Source organism: Palaemon carinicauda, chromosome 10 (genome assembly GCF_036898095.1).
Source record: "Palaemon carinicauda isolate YSFRI2023 chromosome 10, ASM3689809v2, whole genome shotgun sequence".
NCBI classification, from domain to species: domain Eukaryota; kingdom Metazoa; phylum Arthropoda; class Malacostraca; order Decapoda; family Palaemonidae; genus Palaemon; species Palaemon carinicauda.
Window position 1 is genome coordinate 15,399,713 of NC_090734.1, and position 23,009 is coordinate 15,422,721.

The following is a 23,009-nucleotide window of genomic DNA, read 5'->3' on the forward strand; positions in this document are numbered from 1 at the left end:
GTAATGCTCTGGTATACTTCCATCAGGACGACATGGCTTGAGCCCAAAAAACGGATTTTGAGCGAAGCGAAAAATCTATTTTTGGGTGAGATGGCCATGTTGTCCTGATGGACCCGCCCTTCCCTTTCTATGAAAGGGCTGTAGGACCCCTCCCTACATACAGTATCTGTAGCACCTCGTGTATCACTACAAGGAATACAGATGGCGCCAGAATCGGCGCAATGCACGCTTACGAAACGGGAGAAGAGAGAGCCTTGCGAGCGGCTCTCCTTTTTCTTTCTCGTTTTCGTTTTCTTGCCAATTGACCCCTTTGAAGTGTTATCTCTGTTCGGGGTGCAGATTGCCATGTGGTGTGTCAAGAATACGTCCTCTGATATTTCGCGATATCCCTGGTACTTTCATTAGGGATATTCACTCCAGGAGTTAGAATTCTGGGTACCTTAAGGTAAATTCTCTGGGAATATCACCGTAGTTGTAATATACCCTAGGAAGCTACCCTATAGGAACTTCCATCAGGACGACATGGCCATCACACCCAAAAATAGATTTTTCGCTTCGCTCAAAATCCATTTATTATTATTATTATTATTATTACTATTATTATTATTATTATTATTATTATTGTTATTAACATCATCATCCTACAGTACAGTATCATGCTATTACTACAATCAAATATAGTATACAGTACTAGTAATTTTTATGAATAGAACTTACCTGGCAGTTATATATATATTGCTGAGTCTGCGACTGCGGCAGAATTTAATCGAAAATCGCGGCAACCGCCTTGTGGTGGTTGTGTGGTTAGATGGTTAACAACCCTTACAGGGTGGTACTTGGAATCATTCCCGTTTTCTGTTCCTCAGATTATCTCTGCCGGGCGGATCGACAACATCGTTGGTCTGCCTTTCAGAGTTTTTCGGATCGCTTTCCCTTCATCGCCTTTTTGGACTTCGTTTTTGGTGAAGTACACTGTTGGGATTTGGCAATCGTGTTGTTTTTTTTGTTTTTTTTTTTCTTTTTTTTCCTTTATTATCATGAGTGAGAAAATTCATTATCGTGTGTGTCCGAATGATATTTGCAAGGTGAGGTTGCCGAAGGTTTCGGTTGACCCTCACACTATCTGTATGGGTTGCAGGGGGTTTGATTGTGCTTTAGATAATAAGTGCAAGGAATGCGAGGTTTTAAGTGATGATGATTGGTTAGCTATGAAGCGCTATGTGCGCAAACTTGAGATTGATAGAGTTAGAAGAGCTAAATCAAAGTCAAAGTCTGCTAGTGAGCCTAGCTTAGATTTATCTATTGACCCTTTGCTTTTAACCCCTTTGGAAGGTATTCCTTCCCCAAATGTAGTGACTCCTGCCCCTTCTACAGGCTCTGTGCCTACGGATGACCCTGGGTATGCTAAATTAGCTGCTGAATTGGAGGCCATTAAAGCACAGTTGGAGGCCTTTAAAGGTAAGGGTGTAGGTGAAATTAGTGCTTGTGAAAGTGCAGTGGAGGTGGCGACTGATCGAATCTGTCATACCCCTAGGTCTAGACCTCTACCAAGCTCCCAGGACCAAGGGAGAAGGTACGTCGAAAGCCGAAAGGGGGTGAGAGGTGCTTATCCTCGGTCAGTCGTCGCCTCAGCCAGTCCTGTTGCAATCTCCCAGGTTGCTCTTGACCGCCGTAGGAAAGGCGTGTCGGATACGTTTGTGTCTTCGCCTGATCGTTCTCCCAGACGTAATTGGCGTTACGAATCAAGACCAAGGAAGAGAGGGTGGAACCAGGACGTGCAGTCTCGCTCTCGCTCTCCCTCTCCCGGTTCGAGTAGCAGAGTAGTAGATGTTCCTGTTAAAAGGGCGAAACAGAGAGTCCTTAGCCCAGTTAATCCTGCTAGACTCCCTGCTTCTTCTGCCAGCGCTCCCAGTCAAGCCGTACGACAACTGCCGTCTTCAGCACCGCGAGAGCCAGCGGAGGCTGCTAAAGCTTTCATGGTTGTTATGCAGGAACAACTTTCATCGTTAGTTAAAGCTTTCAGCCACCCTTCTCAGTCCGTCAGACGTAAGGACGTCTCTTTGCCTGTTAAGAGATCTTCTTCTAAGAGAGATTTTAGTATCTCTCCCAAGAAACCTCTGTGCACTTCGTCGGCCGTACGACAGTGCACACCCTCTTCATTGGCACGCTGCCAGGAATTTCCTTCCCCCCTCTCCCGGCGCCATGACGATACTGCCTCTCGTTCTCGGCGCCGTGACGATTCCGTTTCCCTTTCGAAATGCCTGGACGTTACTGCCTCGTTTCTTAGGAAACAGGATGAATGCAGTCTGCATTTTCAAGGCGACGGCAGCCTGCATCTTCGGTACGCTTCCGTTTCTCGTCATCGTGACGATACTGCCTCTCGTCATCGTGACGATACCGCTTCTCGTCATCGTGACGATACCGCTTCTCGCCGACTGGATGTTAGCGGCGCTCGGCGCCAGGATTCAAACAGCTCTCGCTGCCAGACTGCTGGCAGCCCAACTCTTCGGGATGTTGTCCTTGAGCAGGACCTCGAAGATATTTCGGAAGAGGAAGAAAAACCTGCCGACTCTTCTAGCGATTACAAGGTTCTTTCTCGCTCTCTTTTGGAATTTTATGGGGAGGAATTTCAACCTTCGGCCCCTCGTTCTCCTCAGTCTCAATTTACCAGGAAGAAAGCTACTAAGTCTTCGACCTTCATTAAAATGAAACTTTCAATTTCGGCCAGGAAAGCTCTCGCTAAAGTGGATGATTGGATGAAGGAATGGAGACAAGCTGTCAAGACCACCTTTTCTTTTCCACCGTCTTGGCTCGCTTCCAAGGCCGGTATGTGGTATGAGACAGGGGAACCCTTGGGGTTAGGAGTGCCTTCCTCCTCCCAAGGTGACTTCTGGGCTCTTGTGGACTCGGCAAGAAGGCATGCTTTAAACTCTGCCAAGGTGATGTGGTCCATGTCGGAGCTTGATCACCTCGTCAAGGGAATTTTCAGGGTTTTCGAGGTTTTCAGCTTCCTGGACTGGTCTCTCGGGACTCTGGCCAGGAAGTCTGAACTCCTGGAGGACACGAAGGACCTGACGAGTATCATGTCCTGCATGGACAAAGCTCTAAGGGATGGAGCTAATGAATTGGCTTCCCTTTTCTCAGCAGGGGTCTTAAAGAAGAGGGCACTTTTGTGCTCCTTCACCTCTAGATCTGTGACTGTTGCCCAGAAGTCGGAGCTACTTTACGCCCCTTGTTCACGTCATCTTTTTCCTGAAGCTCTGGTCACAGATATCTCCCTTTTTCTGGCTCAGAAGGCTACTCAGGACCTTTTGTCTCAGTCGGCTAGAAAGACCTTACCTGTTGCTCCTGCTCCTCTGAAGAAGGAGGAGAAGAAGTTTCAACAGCCCTTTCGGGGCAGGATCTTCTCGAGAGCGGATTTTAGGGGGAGAAGACAAGAGTCAGGGCCAAGGACCAGCAGGGGTGTGTTTAGGCCCCGGTCCAAAAAATGAGATGGAAGTCCTCCAGACACCAGTAGGGGCAAGACTGTCTCGTTTTTGGCAGTCTTGGGAAAGGAGAGGGGCGGACACCTGGTCCCTCTCAGTCGTCAAGGAAGGTTACAAGATCCCCTTTTTAAAGAAACCACCTCTCTCAGACTCTCCCCTAGCCTTAGTGGCTCAGTACACCGACGCGGGGAAACGAGAGGCTCTTCTGGAGCTAGTCGACCAGATGTTGGTCAAGGGAGCAATAGAGCCAGTTCAAGACCTCGCCTCCCCAGGCTTTTACAATTGCCTGTTTCTGGTTCCCAAGAACTTGGGTGGATGGAGACCAGTCCTAGATGTCAGCTCTCTGAACGCCTTCGTGGAGAAAACAAAGTTCTCCATGGAGACGACTCAGTCAGTGCTGGCTGCAGTTCGTCCAGGAGACTGGATGATTTCTCTCGACCTGCAGGACGCTTATTTTCACGTCCCCATTCATCCGTCTTTGAGGAGATATCTGAGGTTTGTGTTCCAGGGCAAGTGCTTCCAGTTCAGGGCACTTTGCTTCGGTCTCAGCACAGCTCCCCAAGTTTTCACCAGACTAATGGCGAATGTGGCAGGCTGGTTGCACCAGGAGGGGATAAGGGTCTCCTTCTATCTAGACGACTGGCTGATCCGGTCACAGTCGAAAGAGAAATGTCTGGAGGACCTAATGAAAACTTATACGATCACTCAGGACCTGGGACTCATCGTCAACTGGGGGAAGTCTCAGACCGAGCCGAATCAGACTATTCTCTATTTGGGGATAGTTCTGAATTCAGTTCTTTTTCAGGCTTCTCCCTCCCAGGAGAGGCAGACCAGGTGCCTGGACAAAGTCAAAGACTTTTTGAGGAAGCAGGAATGCTCAGCGAAGGAGTGGATGAGTCTGCTGGGAACTCTATCCTCCCTGGAGCAGTTTGTCCCTTTGGGGAGACTGCACCTAAGGCCTCTGCAACACTTCTTCAGTTTGTCCCTTTGGGGAGACTGCACCTAAGGCCTCTGCAACACTTCTTCGCAAAGGTTTGGAACAGAAAGATCCAGGAGGACACTTTTTCTTTTCCCACTCCGACAGAGATCAAGGATCTTTTAATGTGGTGGCTGGACCCAGCTCTGTTGGGAAAAGGGATCTCCTTGTTCTCAAGAAGAACCCCGACCTAGTGTTATTCTCAGACGCGTCCGAGTCAGGCTGGGGAGCAACACTAGGGAACAAAGAGGTCTCAGGTATTTGGGAAGGGAGTCAAGTCAGTTGGCATATCAACAGGAAGGAATTGATGGCCATTTTGTTAGGGCTCAAGGCCTTCAAAACCTCGGTGTCGGGAAAGACTGTGGTGATCAATTCCGACAACACCACAGCTCTCGCGTACATAAGGAAGCAAGGGGGAACTCACTCCCTCTCTCTGTTCTCAACTGCGAGAGAGCTTCTCCTCTGGGCGAACGAGAACGAGACCCAGTTGTTGACAAGGTTTGTTCAAGGGCAGAGAAACATCAGGGCAGACGTGCTCAGCAGGAGGGGACAGGTCCTTCCTACAGAGTGGACTCTCAACCCGCATGTCTGTCGGAGCCTCTGGAAGTTGTGGGGCAAACCAGTAATAGACCTTTTCGCCTCCAGTCTAAACAAGAGGATCCCCAACTACTGCTCCCTAGTCCCGGACGAGGAAGCTGTTGCAGTGGACGCCTTCTTGATGGATTGGACGGGGCTGGACATGTATGCCTTTCCCCCGTTCAAGATCATCAATCTGGTTGTCAGGAAGTTCGCTCTCCTCGATTCGGGACGAATGATCCTAGTGGCTCCATTCTGGCCTGCGAGGGAATGGTTCACCGAAGTGGTAGGGTTGCTGATGAACTTTCCAAGAAGACTCCTGGCAAGTCCAGATCTTCTCAGACAACCCCACTTTGAGAGATTTCACCAAAACCCCCTCGCTCTCAATCTGATTGCCTTCAGACTGTCGAGAAGCTCGTTAGATCTCGAGGCTTTTCGGCACAAGCGGCGAAAGCTATTGCCAGGGCAAGGAGGATCTCTTCACAAAGAGTCTACCAGTCAAAGTGGGAGACCTTTAGAGCTTGGTGCAGGAGGCGCAAGGTTTCCTCGTCCTCTACCTCTCTAAGCCAGATTGCAGACTTTCTTTTGTACCTCAGGCAGGATGCTAAGCTGGCTGTATCTACCATTAAAGGATACAGGAGCATGCTCTCAACCGTCTTTAGGCATAAAGGCTTAGAGTTATCTCAGAATAAGGACTTGCAGGACCTCATTAGGTCTTTTGAGACAACGAAGCAGGTGCACTTAAGACCCCCGTCTTGGAACCTGGATGTGGTGCTTAAGTTTTTGTGCTCCAGGAAGTTTGAGCCTATCTCGCAAGCTTCTCTGCGAGATGTGACTTAGAAAACCCTCTTCCTTTTGTCTCTAGCGACTGCCAGGAGGATCAGCGAGGTCCAGGCAATCGAGAAGCGTATAGGCTTCACCCTAAATGGAGCGGTTTGTTCCTTGAGGTTCGACTTTCTCGCCAAGAATGAGAACCCCTCGAAACCCTGGCCTAGGACTTTTGAAGTCCCTAACCTCTTGAATCTAGTAGGTCAGGAACAGGAAAGCCTCCTCTGCCCAGTTAGGGCTCTCAAGGCTTATTTGGCCCACACTAAGAGCGTGAGGGGTGCTTCCAACTCCTTATGGTGTTCAGTGAAGGATCCTCAAAAACCCCTGTCAAAGAACGCTTTGTCCTTTTTCCTGAGGGAAACTATTAGGGAAGCCCACCTCTTTTGTGAGGAAGAAAACTTCGCCCTGTTAAAAGTACGGGCTCACGAAGTAAGGGCCATTGCTGCTTCGCTGGCATACCGGAAAAATATGTCAGTTAAGCAGATCATGGACGCAACGTTCTGGAGGAGCAACTCTGTCTTCGCTTCTCATTACCTCAGAGAGGTAAGAGTGGACTATGACAAGTGTTATACCTTGGGCCCATACGTAGCTGCAGCTTCTGTATTAGGCAAAGGAGTTACTACCCCCACTCAACCTTAGTTTATGTACTTGTATATGGGTTTGTGTTTTTTATGGTTGTCTGAGGTCCTCGTCTTGTGGTACGGTTCCCTCAGTCCAGATAGATAGTTTATATCTATTTCTGCAGGGTTAGATGGTTAGCTTTAGTAAGGTTGCAGGTTTTTTATATGGGAAGGTAGTTTTCTGAAGTCTAGTCAAGTTGTTGGTGCTACCCCTTTGACAGACTCGATTGAGTTGTTTGCAGCGTAGCAGGTCTACTCCTGGCTGAACACTCCTAAGGGAAAGCGACTCTAGAGGCAGTTACCTTTGAAGTCAGCTACCTTAGCAGGTAAGGAATCAAGGTGTTTGTTCTCCTACAACTCTTTTGTTGTTTCCCCAACTATGTTTTTCTGTGTGTTTCCCTCCTCCAAATGTGTGAATCAGCTATATATATATAACTGCCAGGTAAGTTCTATTCATAAAAATGGAGTTTTTATGATAAAACAAAGTTTTATGAATACTTACCTGGCAGTTATATATATATTTTAAAGCCCACCCACCTCCCCTCAGGAGACAGGTCGGGCAAAGATAATCTGAGGAACAGAAAACGGGAATGATTCCAAGTACCACCCTGTAAGGGTTGTTAACCATCTAACCACACAACCACCACAAGGCGGTTGCCGCGATTTTCGATTAAATTGTGCCGCAGTCGGAGACTCAGCAATATATATATAACTGCCAGGTAAGTATTCATAAAACTTTGTTTTATCATAAAAACTCCATTTTTTAATTCAGCAGTCTATTGTATTATGCTACATTAAAAGATTTATACATTCTTGAGAGAGAGAGAGAGAGAGATGCCCTGCACTATGAATGATGGTCCATATTATTATTATCATTACTAGCCAAGCTACAACCCTAGTTGGAAAAGCAAGATGCTATAAGCCCAGGGGCTCCAACAGGGAAAAATAGCCCAGTGAGGAAAGGAAATAAATAAATGAAGAGAACAAATTAACAATAAATCATTCTAAAATAAGTAACAACATCAAAACTGACATGTCATATATAAACTATTAACAACATCAAAAACAAATATATCATAAATAAACTATAAAAAGACTCATGTCCGGCTGGTCAACAAAAAAACATTTGCTCCAACTTTGAACTTTTGAAGTTCTACTGATTCAACCACCCGATTAGGAAGATCATTCCACAACTTGGTAACAGGTGGAATAAAACTTCTAGAGTATTGCGTAGTATTGAGCCTCGTGATGGAGAAGGCCTGGCTATTAGAATTAACTGCCTGCCTAGTATTACGAACAGGATAGAATTGTCCAGGGAGATCTGAATGTAAAGGATGGTCAGAGTTATGAAAAATCTTATGCAACATGCATAATGAACTAATTGAACGACGGTGCCAGAGATTAATATCTAGATCAGGAATAAGAAATTTAATAGACCGTAAGTTTCTGTCCAACAAATTAATATGAGAATCAGCAGCTGAAGACCAGACAGGAGAACAATACTCAAAACAAGGTAGAATGAAAGAATTAAAACACTTCTTCAGAATAGATTGATCACCAAAAATCTTGAAAGACTTTCTCAATAAGCCTATTTTTTTTGCAATTGAAGAAGACACAGACCTCATATGTTTCTCAAAAGTAAATTTTCTGTCGAGAATCACACCTAAAATTTTGAAAGAGTCATACATATTTAAAGAAACATTGAATTTAAGTGTATGGCCTCCCTGTAGTTGCACACGCCTGTCTATTGACAGATGTTGTCTCAAAAGGGTTATATGTAGAATAATGTGGAAGTTGATGTTGTCGTATGATTTTAAGTGTTTAAATGCTTTCTAAGGTTAGGTTGGTTAATGGTTCTTTTTGTGATTCTTTTTGCTTTCACTGTATATTTATTTTTTGTCAGATAGATTTCTTAATTAACATTTGATTTTTAAGAGAATGAAAACGTCCATATATGAGTTGGTCTCTCAGAAGATTTAGTTTTAAATAATGCACGTTTCCTTTTCTCACTGGGCTATTTTCCCTGTTGGAGCCTCTGGGCTTATAGCATCCTGCTTTTCCAACTAGGGTTTTAGTTGCAAGTAATAATAATAATGATAATAATAATCGACCCCACATAAAAGTGGGAAAAGATGCAGACAAAGAAGAAGAATAATTTTAATAATAATGATACTGAATTAAAGGTTTTTTTCTTTTTATAGGAGACATGGTCATGTTACCAAAAACTGATGCTGGGAGTGACGATGAAGGAGGAGGTAATGATGAAGGAAAAATTCCATCATTTTGTGTGTTATTACATGGAGGATTAAAGGTGAGGTCATTGTAGATAGGTGATCTTTAATTAAGATTTTTTGGATTTTATTTTCCAAACCCATTTGCTGCTGTAATATATCTTTAAATATTGAAAAATGGTCTTGTATTTGGCAGATTTGTACTGTTGATGTTTCTGATGTTTGTTAATTTTTTTTTTTTTCAATATTTAACTTAGCCGGTGATTATATAGCTGCAACTCTGTTGCTCGACAGACAACTCTACGGTAAAAACTCGCCAGCGATCGCTACACAGGTTGCGGGTGTGCCCAACAGCGCCATCTGTCGACCAGATACCCAGTTCTCAATGTAAACAAAGACTCAATTTTCTCTCTGTCGAGGTGTCGACAAGACGGACTTTACTCGCTGTTGCTAAACTGGAGTTTTTCACATCTAATTGGTGAAGTACTTTATTCTAGTTTTGAGCTTTCGCTGTGCAGGGTTTCTCTTCACACAAATCCTTGAACTCTTTTTGATAACGGATTCTTTGTTGATGACTTTTTGATAGTTTTTGGAATTTCCCTTGACCAATTCAAAATGGCTGACCCTTCACAAGTCCCCAAATTTAGGAAGTGCAATGCTAGGGACTGTTCAAGGCGTCTTCCGAAGGCTTCTATCGACCCTCACACTGTTTGTTCCAATTGTCGGGATAAAACCTGTCAATTGGAAGATCGGTGTGAGGAGTGCGTTGGCCTTTCGGAATTCGATTTTATCGAATTTCAAAAGTATACATGTAGGCTAGAGAGAGATAGAGTTAGGAGAAGTTCTTCTCGTTCTATTGATATATCCTCTCCTCATGCCCCACAACCTATTCCTTCCCCTGTAGTGGTTGCTCCTAACCCCCCTCCTGGCACTCAGGAACCATCGATGGCTGATATGATGCGTGCCATCCAGGCTCTGGGTGAGAGAGTTGAGTCCCTTGCTAGTGACCGTAATCAGCTCATGGCGGATGTGAAGGAGCTTAAGTGCAAAAGTGCAGTGGGAAGTGCTAAAGTGCCGAGTGATAGTGTTGTGGATAGTGTTGCGCTTGAGGGTTCGTCTGTTCGTGCCTGTCGTCCTCCTAGTCCGGGACCTCTTGCAAGCTCCCAAGTCCAGGGGAGAAGCAATGTCGTACGACACATGGGTTCGAGAGGCTTTAATCAGCGAACAGACGTTCCCTCCGTGGTATCGGGCGTATCTACCCAAGATCGCTCCTACCTAACAAAGACGAGAGAGCCCATTTATACCTCGTCTTCTGAAGGTGTTTCTCGCAAGAAACCTTGGACCAAGGTCTCGCGACCGTTAAAACGCAAGTCGGTCCCTTCAGCACAAGTCCAACGGCCCGGTTGTACCCACTGGGTCAGTTCGGACTCGCTGCCGTCATCCGATGACTGCTCACCGCCTAAGAGAGGCAAAGCGGTACCGCTTCAGACAGTAACACCGTCTGTCGCCGCACCTGCTCCCGTAGACCCTAAGTGGTCTCTACTGCAAGACATGCAGTCTAAACTGACGTCTCTAATGCAGGACTTTCGTGCGGAGAAGGTTGCTGCCGCACCAGCTAGTGCAGTACCTAGCCTACAACCTTCCACACGATCGGTTGTGCGTCCTGTGGACGCTGAGGTAACCTTCTCACGCACACCAGTTGAGAGAGTTCCTCCACCCATGCGTTCCAGTGTGATCTGCCAGCCGCATGTTGACGTTAAGCGACGCACGGAGGTTGCCGTTGATGTTCTGGAGGTTCAACAACCGTCAGAGTTGCTTTGTTTTGACGCGGTGCGTCAACCTCCGCAACCCAGTGTGGTTTCCACTGCGCACCCACATCAGTCCAGACAGTCTGGAGTAGACGCTGTGCGTCCCCGCGCTGCCATGGTTGTTGCCAGCTCACAGACTGGGCAGCAGTTCCATGACGTTGCGTCCGGCTCAGTCACGCATGCACCAGTGCGACCGGACTCAGCGAACCAGCCGTTACCCACTCCGTTGCCGTTTCCTCATCAGTTGTCGGATGAGGAACTTTCTGATGATGATGTTGCTGCACACATAGATGAACCACAATCAGATTTGGACGAGCCTAAGTCTACTCAACCCTCTTTGGACTTTAGAAAAGTTTTGGCCATTTTCAAAGAGCTGTTTCCGGACCAGTTTGTTTCTGTGGCTCCGCGTTCTCCGCCGTCAGAGTTTGTGTTAGGCATGCCGTCTACCACTCCTGCCTTTACTAGACTCGTCCTCGCACGCTCGTCCAAGAGAGCTTTGCGGGTGATAGGAGAATGGTTGCAGTCCAAGAAGAGTTTAGGGAAGACAGCCTTTGCGTTTCCCCCTGCTAGACTCTCTTCTAGATCGAGCGTCTGGTATGCCACGGGAGAAGTTCTCGGCTTGGGAGTTCCTGCCTCTGTCCAGGGCGACTTCTCAAGTCTTGTAGACTCTCCCCGCCGCCTTGCCATGAGACGCTCAAAGATATGTTGGTCATCTTCGGACCTGGACCACCTTTTGAAAGGTATCTTTAGGGCCTTCGAAGTTTTTAACTTCTTAGACTGGTGTCTAGGAGCCCTAAGCAGAAAGATCTCTCCGACAGAGAAAGAGACTTCCTTGCTCATTATGTCCTGCATGGACAAGGCCGTACATGATGGGTCTAATGAGCTTGCTGCATCATTTGTGTCCGGAGTCCTTAAAAAGCGTGAAAACCTCTGCTCATTCCTTTCAGCTGGAGTTACACCGTGCCAGAGATCTGAGCTTCTCTTTGCTCCTCTTTCCAAGTGCCTTTTTCCAGAAGTCCTGATTAAGGAAATAGCCGCTTCATTGGTGCAGAAGGACAATCACGATCTTGTTGCGTCCTCCGCTCGCAAAGCTCCCCCTTTGCCTACCTTGTCAGCTAGACCAAGGATGGACACTCCAGCGTCCCGTTATATTCCGCCCTTTCGTGGCAGAGCCTCCAGCAGAGGAGGTGCTCGTGCCGAAGGGAAACGAGGAAAGAAGAAAGGATCCAAGTCCTATAAGGGCAGAGTCTGACTGCCCGCATCTTCAGACAGCAGTGGGAGCCAGACTCAAGAACTTCTGGCAGACCTGGGAGAAGAGAGGCGCAGATGCACAATCTGTGAAGTTGCTCAGAGAGGGGTACAAGATCCCTTTTGTACGGAAACCCCCTCTAGCGTCTCCCATCGATCTCTCTCCCAGGTACAGAGAGGAAGACAAGAGACGAGCCTTGAAACGGGAAGTGTCTCTTTTACTAGAGAAGGGAGCGGTGGTCAAAGTCTCGGACCTTCAATCTCCGGGATTCTACAACCGCCTCTTCTTGGTGTCAAAGAAGACAGGAGGGTGGAGGCCGGTGCTAGACGTCAGTGCTCTGAATGTCTTTGTCACAAAGCAGACGTTCTCCATGGAGACCACAAAGTCAGTCTTAGCAGCGGTCAGAAGGGAAGACTGGATGGTCTCTTTAGACCTAAGGGACGCCTACTTCCACGTCCCCATCCACCCGGACTCCCAACCTTTTCTGAGATTCGTTTTCGAAAAGGTTGTCTACCAGTTTCAAGCCCTGTGCTTTGGCCTAAGCACAGCTCCTCTTGTGTTTACGAGGCTGATGAGGAATGTAGCCAAATTCCTTCATTTATCGGACATCCGAGCCTCCCTCTATTTGGACGACTGGCTTCTCAGAGCCTCTTCCAGTCGTCGCTGTCTGAAGGATCTAAAGTGGACTCTAGATCTGACCAAGGAATTGGGTCTCCTTGTCAATATGGAAAGGTCACAACTGGTCCCATCCCAAACTATTGTGTATTTAGGGATGGAGATTCACAGTCTAGCTTTTCGGGCTTTTCCGTCGGCCCCCAGAATAAGCCAAGCCCAGTTATGCATCCAGAACATGCTGAAGAAGGAACAATGCTCAGTCAGGAAGTGGATGAGTCTGGTAGGGACGCTATCATCCCTGGAACAATTTGTGTCATTAGGAAGACTACACCTCCGTCCTCTTCAATACCATCTAGCTTTTCACTGGAAAAAGGACAAGACGCTAGAAGCGGTCTCGATCCCCATTTCCGAAAAGATGAAGTCTTGCCTGACTTGGTGGAAGGACAGTATCAACCTAAGAGAGGGTCTTCCCCTGGCTGTTCAGACTCCCAACCACGTTCTCTTCTCGGACGCATCGGACGTAGGCTGGGGCGCGACATTAGACGGTCGGGAATGTTCAGGACTGTGGAACCCGAGTCAATGGATCATGCATATCAACTGCAAGGAGCTGCTGGCAGTACATCTGGCCTTGAAAAGTCTCTCCTTCGAGGCAAAGTGGTGGAAGTGAACTCGGACAACACCACTGCCTTGGCGTACATCTCCAAGCAAGGAGGGACCCACTCACTGACGTTGTACGAGATCGCAAGGGACCTGCTCATCTGGTCAAAAGGTCAAAACATATCACTAGTAACGAGGTTCATCCAAGGCAACTTGAATGTCATGGCAGATTGTCTCAGTCAGAAAGGGCAAGTAATTCCAACGGAATGGACCCTCCACAAGGATGTATGCAAGAGACTTTGGGCCACTTGGGGCCAACCAACCATAGATCTCTTTGCAACCTCGATGACCAAGAGGCTCCCAATATATTGCTCACCAGTCCCGGACCCAGCAGCAATACATATAGATGCCTTTCTCCTAGATTGGTCGCATCTAGATCTATACGCATTCCCACCGTTCAAGATTGTCAACAAGGTACTGCAGAAGTTCGCCTCTCACGAAGGGACAAGGTTGACGCTAGTTACTCCCCTCTGGCCCGCGAGAGAATGGTCCACCGAGGTACTTCGATGGCTAGTAGACGTTCCCAGAAGTCTTCCTCTAAGGGTGGACCTTCTACGTCAGCCACACGTAAAGAAGGTACACCAAAGCCTCCACGCTCTTCGTCTGACTGCCTTCAGACTATCGAAAGACTCTCGAGAGCTAGAGGCTTTTCGAAGGAGGCAGCCAGTGCGATTGCTAGAGCAAGGAGAACATCCACCCTTAGAGTCTACCAATCGAAGTGGGAAGTCTTCCGAAACTGGTGCAAGTCAGTATCTGTATCCTCGACCAGTACCTCTGTAGCTCAAATAGCTGACTTTCTCTTATACCTGAGAAAAGGACGATCCCTTTCAGCTCCCACTATCAAGGGCTACAGAAGCATGTTGGCATCGGTCTTCCGGCATATAGGCTTAGATCTTTCCAACAATAAAGATCTTCAGGACCTCCTTAAGTCTTTTGAGACCACGAAGGAGCGTCGTTTGGTTACACTTGGTTGGAATTTAGACGTGGTACTAAGATTCCTCATGTCAGACAGGTTTGAGCCGCTACAATCAGCCTCCCTGAAAGATCTCACTTTAAAGACACTTTTCCTGGTATGCTTAGCCACAGCTAAAAGAGTCAGTGAGATTCATGCCTTCAGCAAGAACATCGGATTTTCGTCAGAAAAAGCTACATGTTCGCTACAACTTGGTTTTCTAGCCAAAAATGAGCTGCCTTCTCGACCTTGGCCGAAATCGTTCGATATTCCCAGCTTATCGAATATGGTAGGCAATGAACTAGAAAGAGTCTTATGCCCTGTGAGAGCTCTTAAGTTCTATTTAAAGCGAACTAAACCTTTACGAGGCCAATCTGAAGCTTTATGGTGTTCAGTTAAGAAACCATCTTTGCCTATATCAAAGAATGCTTTATCCTACTTTATCAGACTGTTAATACGAGAAGCTCATTCACATCTGAGTGAGGAAGACCAAGCATTGCTTAGGGTGAGGACACACGAAGTTAGAGCTGTCGCAACTTCCGTGGCCTTTAAGCAAAATAGATCTCTGCGAAGTATAATGGACGCAACCTATTGGAGAAGCAAGTCAGTGTTTGCATCTTTTTATCTAAAGGATGTCCAGTCTCTTTACGAGGACTGCTACACACTGGGACCATTCGTAGCAGCGAGTGCAGTAGTGGGTGAGGGCTCAACCACTACAATTCCCTAATTCCATACCCTTTTAATCTTTCTCTTGAACTGTTTTTATTGTTGTTTTTTGGGTTGTCCGGAAGGCTAAGAAGCCTTTCGCATCCTGGTTGATTTGGCGGGTGGTCAAAGTCATTTCTTGAGAGCGCCTAGATTAGGGGTTTTGATGAGGTCCTGTTGTATGGGTTGCAACCCTTGATACTTCAGATCCTAGGGGTCGATCAGCATCCTAAGAGGATCGCAAGGCTCCGTAAGGAAGACGTACTTAAAAGGCAGAGTAATTGTTCAAGTCGACTTCCTTACCAGGTACCTATTTATTTTGTTTTTGTTATTTTGATAACTTCTAAAATGAAATAAAAACTCTTAGCTCATAAAAGTGTAAACATATATTGCTGGTCTCTACCCACCACCCTGGGTGTGAATCAGCTATATAATCACCGGCTAAGTTAAATATTGAAAAATGTTATTTTGATTATAAAATAAATTTTTGAATATACTTACCCGGTGATTATAAATTAAATGACCCTCCCACCCGGTGATTATAAATTAAATGACCCTCCCTTCCTCCCCAATAGAGACGCAGTGGGACGAGGAGAAAATTGAGTCTTTGTTTACATTGAGAACTGGGTATCTGGTCGACAGATGGCGCTGTTGGGCACACCCGCAACCTGTGTAGCGATCGCTGGCGAGTTTTTACCGTAGAGTTGTCTGTCGAGCAACAGAGTTGCAGCTATATAATCACCGGGTAAGTATATTCAAAAATTTATTTTATAATCAAAATAACATTTTTCAGAGGGAGAATATGGTTGCCCTTTGTCAGATTGGAGAGAATTGGTTTGGTATTTTGTATTCTTGGGCCGATAATAAGAAAAAGTCTAACTTGATGCTCTCCATATTTGTGCCTGGTGAGTATAACAGGTGTGCTGTCTGTGAAGTTGTCTTCATTCATAAGTTAGTAGGATAATAGTAAATGGGGAGAACGTTTCATAAAAAAGTTACTTTGTACTTGTGTAGTTAGTTAGTTATGGAGGCTATCCTCAATCTTTCATTACCGACTTTTCATAACGATATATACTGTAGAATAGGCATTTTCTGGATAAATCATGTTTAGTTTCTTTTTTTTTTTTATTTATGCACTTTAATAGTAGTTTTGAATTCAAGTTAAAAAAATTATTGCATACTTAGTATCTGTAATTATTTTTTCTTAACATTTTACTTTTTTTTTTTTTTATTAGGAACTGATATAATTCCATGGATGGGTAAGTTAAGCAGTCTAGGACCAGCTTCTATGTTACCTGTCAACCCTTATGGACCATCTCCAAATGCTTCACCATTCCCATTAAAAGTGAGTTTATTGTCTTATTTCCCAATATGGGATATACTGTACTGTATAATTTCTCACTTGTCAGTGGGTTTCCAACTTATCTATGCAGTTAGGTTAAAAGATATAAAATGTGTAATTTTAGTTTCAAAATTAAATTTTATTAAAATTTATTTCCATATGCATGGTATTCATAATTCTTCTTTGGAAGTTTGGTGTTTGGTTCTATTGACATTCACCTTGAAAAGAAGATAGTTTCCCTTTTTTTATTAAAAGACTTTTAGCTCTAGTAAAGTATTGAGACAATCTAGTGGTTAATGACATGAAGCAAAACTGGGCAATATGCAAGAGGAGATATAATTTGAAAAACAAAACACAGAATGATTATGATCAGTGAATGCAGAGCCAGCAGTGGTGTATCCCGCAAATTTGAAAATAAAGATTAAACATGGAAAAAACAATGCCTGGCATGTCTTCAATTGCAACCAGACTGTGGCTTTAGGAGGAAAAATGCCTAGCAGAACTTACATGTAACAAGACTGTCTAACAGGTTCTTCGGTTCAAAATGTAGAAGGATTTGCTAACCTTAGTTCTTTGTGGCAATGTAGTGGGCCACATGATAAGGCCAAAGAAAACAGGATGGGAATTTCCTGTAATACCAACAGATAATTAGGGCCCATTGATCTGTATTCCCCTCCCAGGCACATGTGTACTCCAAATGGGTTTTAAAAGTGAACTTACAATTTGTTCAACAATCTCCTCAATTACATCCATTTCTCAAAATACATGCATACATATACCAAGGCACTTCCCTCAATTTTGGGGGGTAGCCGACAAAAAAAAAAGGGGGGGGGACCTCTACTCTCTACGTTCCTCCCAGCCTAACAAGGGACTCAACCGAGTTCAGCTGGTACTGCTAGGGTGCCACAGCCCACCACAGATGAAGCTTCATAATGCTGAATCCCCTACTGCTGCTACCTCTACGGTCATCTAAGGCATCGGAGGAAGCAGCATGGCCTACCGGAACTGCGTCACAATCGCTCGCCATTCATTCCTATATCTAGCACTCTCTCTTGCCTCTCTCACATCTATCCTCCTATCACCCAGAGCTTCCTTCACTCCATCCATCCACCCAAACCTTGGCCTTCCTCTTGTACTTCTTCCATCAACTCTTGCATTCCTCACCTTCTTTAGCAGACAACCATTTTCCATTGTCTCAACATGGCCAAACCACCTGAACACTTTCATATCCACTCTAGCTGCTAACTCATTTCTTACACCCGTTCTCATTCTCACCACTTCGTTCCTAACCCTATCTACTCGAGATACACCAGCCATACTCCTTAGACACTTCATCTCAAACACATTCAATTTCTGTCTCTCCATCACTTTCATTCCCCACAACTCCGATCCATACATCACAGTTGGTACAATCACTTTCTCATATAGAACTCTCTTTACATTCATGCCCAACCCTCTTTTTTACTACTCCCTTAAATGCCCCCAACACTTTGCAACCTTCATTCACTCACTGACGTACATCTGCTTCCACTCCACCATTTGCTGCAACAACAGACCCCAAGTACTTAAACTGATCCACCTCCTCAAGTAACTCTCCATTCAACATGACATTCAACCTTGCACCACCTTCCCTTCTCGTACATCTCATAACCTTACTCTTACCCACATTAACTCTCAACTTCCTTCTCTCACACACTCTTACAAATTCTGTCACTAATCGGCCAAGCTTCTCTTCTGTGTCTGCAACCAGTACAGTATCATTCGCATACAACAACTGATTTACCTCCCATTCATGGTCATTCTCGTCTACCAGTTTTAATCCTCGTCCAAGTACTCGAGCATTCACCTCTCTCACCACTCCATCAACATACAAGTTAAACAACCATGGCGACATCACACATCCCTGTCTCAGCCCCACTCTCACCGGAAACCAATCACTCACTTCATTTCCTATCCTAACACATGCTTTACTACCTTTGTAGAAACTTTTCACTGCTTGCAACAACCTTCCACCAACTCCATATAACCTCATCACATTCCACATTGCTTCTCTATCAACTCTCTCATACGCTTTCTCCAGATCCATAAACGCAACATACACCTCCTTACCTTTTGCTAAATATTTCTTGCATATCTGCTTTACTGTAAAAATCTGATTCATACAACCCCTACCTCTTCTAAAACCACCCTGTACTTCTAAGATTGCATTCTCTGTTTTATCCTTGATCCTATTAATTATTACTCTACCATACACTTTTCCAACTACACTTAACAAACTAATACCTCTTGAATTACAACAGTCACGCACATCTCCCTTACCCTTATATAGTGGTACAATACATGCACAAACCCAATCTACTGGTACCATTGACATCACAAAACACATATTACAGTAAACAATCTCACCAACCATTCAAGTACAGTCACACCCCCTTCCTTCATCATCTCAGCTCTCACACCATCCATACCAGACGCTTTTCCTACTCTCGTTTCATCTAGTGCTCTCCTCACTTCATCTATTGTAATCTCTCTCTCATTCTCATCTCCCATCACTGGCACCTCAACACCTGCAACAGCAATTATATCTGCCTCCCTATTATCCTCAACATTCAGTAAACTTTCAAAATATTCCGCCCATCTTTTCCTTGCTTCCTCTCCATTTAACTACCTTCCATTTCCATCTTTCACTGTCTCTTCAATTCTTGAGCCAGCCTTCCTTACTCTCTTCACTTCTTTCCAAAACTTTTTCTTATTCTCTTCATATGAATGACCCAATCCCTGACCCCACCTCAGGTCAGCTGCCCTCTTTGCCTCACGTACCTTGCGTTTTATTCCACATTTTTCTCTTTATATTTTTCATACTTCTCTATACTATTACTCTGCAGCCATTCTTCAAAAGCCCTCTTTTTCTCTTCCACTTTTACCTTCACTCCTTCATTCCACCATTCACTGCCCTTCCTCATGCTGCCCCCAACAACCTTCTTTCCACACACATCACTTGCAATCCCAACAAAATTTTCTTTTACTAACTTCCACTCCTCCTCTAAATTGCTAGTTTCTCTTACTTTCACCTCGTCATATGTCATTTTCAACCTTTCCTGATATTTACTTTTTACCCCCGGTTTTATTAGCTCTTCAACCCTCACTACCTCCGTTTTACATCCACCTACTCTATTCCCCCACTCTTTTGGTACAACTAATTTTCCTTCCACCAAAAATATCAAAAGATAATTATCTCTTTCGGTAGGAAAATATTAAGTTGTTGAGAAGTAAAAGTATACTGTACATAAGTATTATTTTCCTCAGTGAACTTTGCTTGGGATGGCTAGACTATCAGGTAATTAGTACAGAGAACCTTGTTCTTTATTAGAGATTGATTATAGTTACAAATTTTTGTCTGAAGGTCTCTCACAGTTCTGCCTCTCAGGCTGTTGTGTTTGAAGTGAAGTAACCTTTTGTAGTCATATCCTCTACTACAGACTAAGATAAGTTTATTTGGTAGAGATTTGAAATGCTAGACATCTAGGATGAAGGAGTTTATATCCTTTTGTAAAGTCTTTAGAGTGGACCTTTGACTATCCCTCATGGTTCATCACCATTCCAAAATACTCACTAATATATAAATCAGCCATTTGAATATTGGCTAATATCTAGACACACTAATTTTCAGTAGAATGTATTATTTAAATAGGTTCCTACCATATATTCAAATCAATTATCAACCTCATCCCCACATCTAGTGTACCAAAAATAGTAGTGCCATAAGTGAAGCTTCAATACCGGAGTACTCTGTTCTATCTGATGTTGTGGTTCTTCTTGGTATCTTCCTTTAGACTTTTGCAAAGAACCAAGATTACTGATTTTTTTAATGTTTATTTCAGGAGCTTACACTTCAGAACATATAAGTTGAATGTTGGGCAAGTATTGAAAAGATAAACTTTATTTTAAGAATTTTTTCAACTTATTGGAAAAATTCCAGTGATTATCACTGATATTAAATACTTTAAATAATGAAAATTTTAATACTCAAGTATGGGAACACTTTATATATTCTTATCATATTCTACTGTATTGACTTTTCATGAAGAAAATGTAATTTCTACTAGAGGGTATTTGACCCATTGTGTGATTAGGGCAATTTTTTTTTTTTTTTTTTAAATACACTACATTACAGTACTGTACTTGTAAAATATTCACCTTATATTTACAGGTACATGAGAAGAAGAGTTATGGGCTTAACTGTGTGGTTTGGGTAAGGCAGGGTGGCTTGCAGTCGGACATTCAGAAGATTCTGCGTCATGCACGCAAGCTTCCTGACAAAACACAAAGCTTCTACAAGGTAAGATTCAAGTATATGGCAGATTACTAAGTAATGTGAGGAATATGGAGAGTTCTATGAAATGAAATAGAATGTGGATCATTGTGAAATAAAAAGTATTGATTGAAATAGCAGTGCAAAGTGAAATAGTAATTGATTTAAGTGAACCATCCCTGGTATTCTTATTGCTTCTCTTTAGAAGCTTGGTATTATTGTCATTTACCCCCAAAACGAAGAAACTTTCCATTTTCTGTTCCATTCAATACACTTACAGTATGCCTTAGGTAAAAGTAGTGAGACAGTCTAGCAATTTGTGCCAACTACTGATGGCTAGTACAAACCACATCACCTTTGATTTTTTCAAATATCAGTCTCTTGAGTCTACTTTGGGTTGTCGATAGACTCAATCTCTACATTCTTTAAATTTAGGTTTGCTCCTACATGTAATACAAACCCTTGACCTCTATTATAAGTATAACTTCAGCTAAGCTGGAACAGTCGTTAAGCTTTTGACAAGGTAGACATAGTTGCCTGTTGGGTGGCTGATAGGCCCCACCAACCTGGTAGGTTTAACAACCTTCACTTTGCCTTCTGTTGCAGTGGTATACTGACATACAGTACTTCCCTGCGTCTTGCTTTGGTAGTTTAATGCTTTTATACTTTTTCTCTTAAGAGTATCTGGTTACCTTTCTGTTTCTTGGTAATGTAGGCTCCTTGGGAAGACATGAGGCTTTGCCCCCTGGTAAGCTTGCGGTACATGGAGCAAGATTGATGTTGATCCACATCAAATGTGCAGCTTCTGCAGAGAGAATGACTGCATGCAGTCGTGCCCCTTTGACGAGCGTAGGGAGTGGCCTCCGGTGCAGTCGAGGGAGTACTCGAAGAGGAGGAGGGAGAAGTATAAGATGGATTCATCGACATCAGACTTTGCAATGCTCAAGCTGATGCTTAAGAAACTCTTCAGCTCCATCCTTAGATTTCTTACTGGCCCAGATCCGCTGAGGAATTTGAAAGGGGAAGGGAGACCCTGCCGTATGCTCGTGGAGTCCTTTAAGCATGACAGGAGTATTGCCTTTCACCAGCGAAGGTTATAATCATATGCCTCCCTCTTAAAGTACAGATCTCACTATGCCTGATGTTTTTGACCCGTGTAAGAATCATGATCTTGGTATGCTGGGACCTGCCTTGGGTATTGATGGTATGATGGTACCTTCTCAGCGGAGAAACTTTTCGAGGTGCTAAAGGGCCCTAGTTCCCAGAAGTCTTCTGGCTGCTTCCCCTTTTCCAGCTGTACCTGCAGAGGAGAGTTGTGATGCAGCACCCTGTGATGTGTCCTTGCCTTCTGCTACAGAGTCATTGTCTGCTGTGGAGTGATCACCAACATCCCGGAAATCCTAGACTTCGGTGAATAGGGATTGGAAGTTCGCTTGAACTCCCTTTCCCCTGTCACCTCTTCTGTTCCTGTGCCTTCTTCACCTGGTGATCCTTTAGAGGATATGTTTGCCACCTTAGGAAATATCCTCAGAAGGGTCTGAAGCGTCACTGGCCGTCAGTCACCGATTTCCCCTGCTTTCAGGTTCTGGTGGAACAAGAAATGAGGTATGATTTTTCAAGGTGGCTGAAAACCTCATTAGGGGGAGGCCCATTCTAGTCTCCACCTCCATGATGTTGGAAGAGGGGTGGAGCACACATCTGAGGAACCAGAACGTATCAGGATTGTGATCCCAAGGACAATCTGCACATCAACCTGTTGGAGTTGGGGTGACCAGTTGTAGCCCTGCAAACTTTCAAAGAGAGTTTGAGAGTGCACTCGGCAGCATTGACGAACTATAATGCTACTGTAGGAATCATGTCTTGGTCCCTCTGCTGGCACACACTTGGGCATTCAAGAATGCTGTAAAGCTGTCAGTAAGGCATTCAAGGAAAGAGGATTGTACTAGCATACACACTCAACCATTGGGGCCTATGGTAGGGCCAGGGTGGTCCTTATTACGAAAGGTTACCGTTGGGGTTCTGGTTCTCCATCGATTGGCTCGTTCACCACTCGGCTTAACAAAAAGCTTCCAGTGTTTTGCTCAGCGATTCCAGACCTGTCAGCGGTGATGGAGGACACCTTCCAACATCTGTGGTATAAACTGGATGCTATGCCTTTCCACCCTCCTCCCAGTTATGTTGCATAATCAATTGACTGTTAACGACCCTGACCATCAGGGTGATCATGGTGGCTACCAAGTGACCACACAGTGAATGGTTTCCAGGTATGTTGATGTTCCTCTTAGATGTACCTAGAGAACTACCCCCCATGGCCCAATTCTCTCCGTTAAACCCATCTGCAGAGGTACCACAACTCTGTGCCAATGCTGTCAATGCTATCCAGCATCTCCTCTGAGTGAAGGGCTTTTTGTGGTGATGCCTACACAGGATATCTGGTAAGGCAATCTATACAGACAGACAGACAGACTGGATAATCTGCAACTGAGAAAGTGAACCATCTTCTGCAATTGGTGTCATAGATGGGACACTTCTCCGGTCAGAGCTTCACTGCAGAGAGAGGCTATCGCTTAGTCTTGAGCCAGATCTTCAGACTGAAAGGCCTGGAACTTCCTCAAAGTGGGAATGGTTCATGCTTATGAGAGGCTTTGAATAA

At 44.6% G+C, this 23,009-nt stretch overlaps 1 protein-coding gene across 4 annotated transcripts in view; it reads left to right on the forward strand.

Annotated features, from left to right (window-relative positions):
- The window catches only part of IntS14 (integrator complex subunit 14), a 99,799-nt gene that overhangs the window by 67,045 nt on the left and 9,745 nt on the right, over nucleotides 1-23,009 (forward strand). For all 4 annotated transcript variants that reach the window (XM_068381520.1, XM_068381517.1, XM_068381518.1 and 1 more), the window contains exons 8-11: nucleotides 8,687-8,796; nucleotides 15,496-15,607; nucleotides 15,938-16,047; nucleotides 20,255-20,383. In XM_068381520.1, the coding sequence (XP_068237621.1) occupies nucleotides 8,687-8,796; nucleotides 15,496-15,607; nucleotides 15,938-16,047; nucleotides 20,255-20,383 (461 nt within the window). The remainder of the gene's footprint in view (nucleotides 1-8,686; nucleotides 8,797-15,495; nucleotides 15,608-15,937; nucleotides 16,048-20,254; nucleotides 20,384-23,009) is intronic.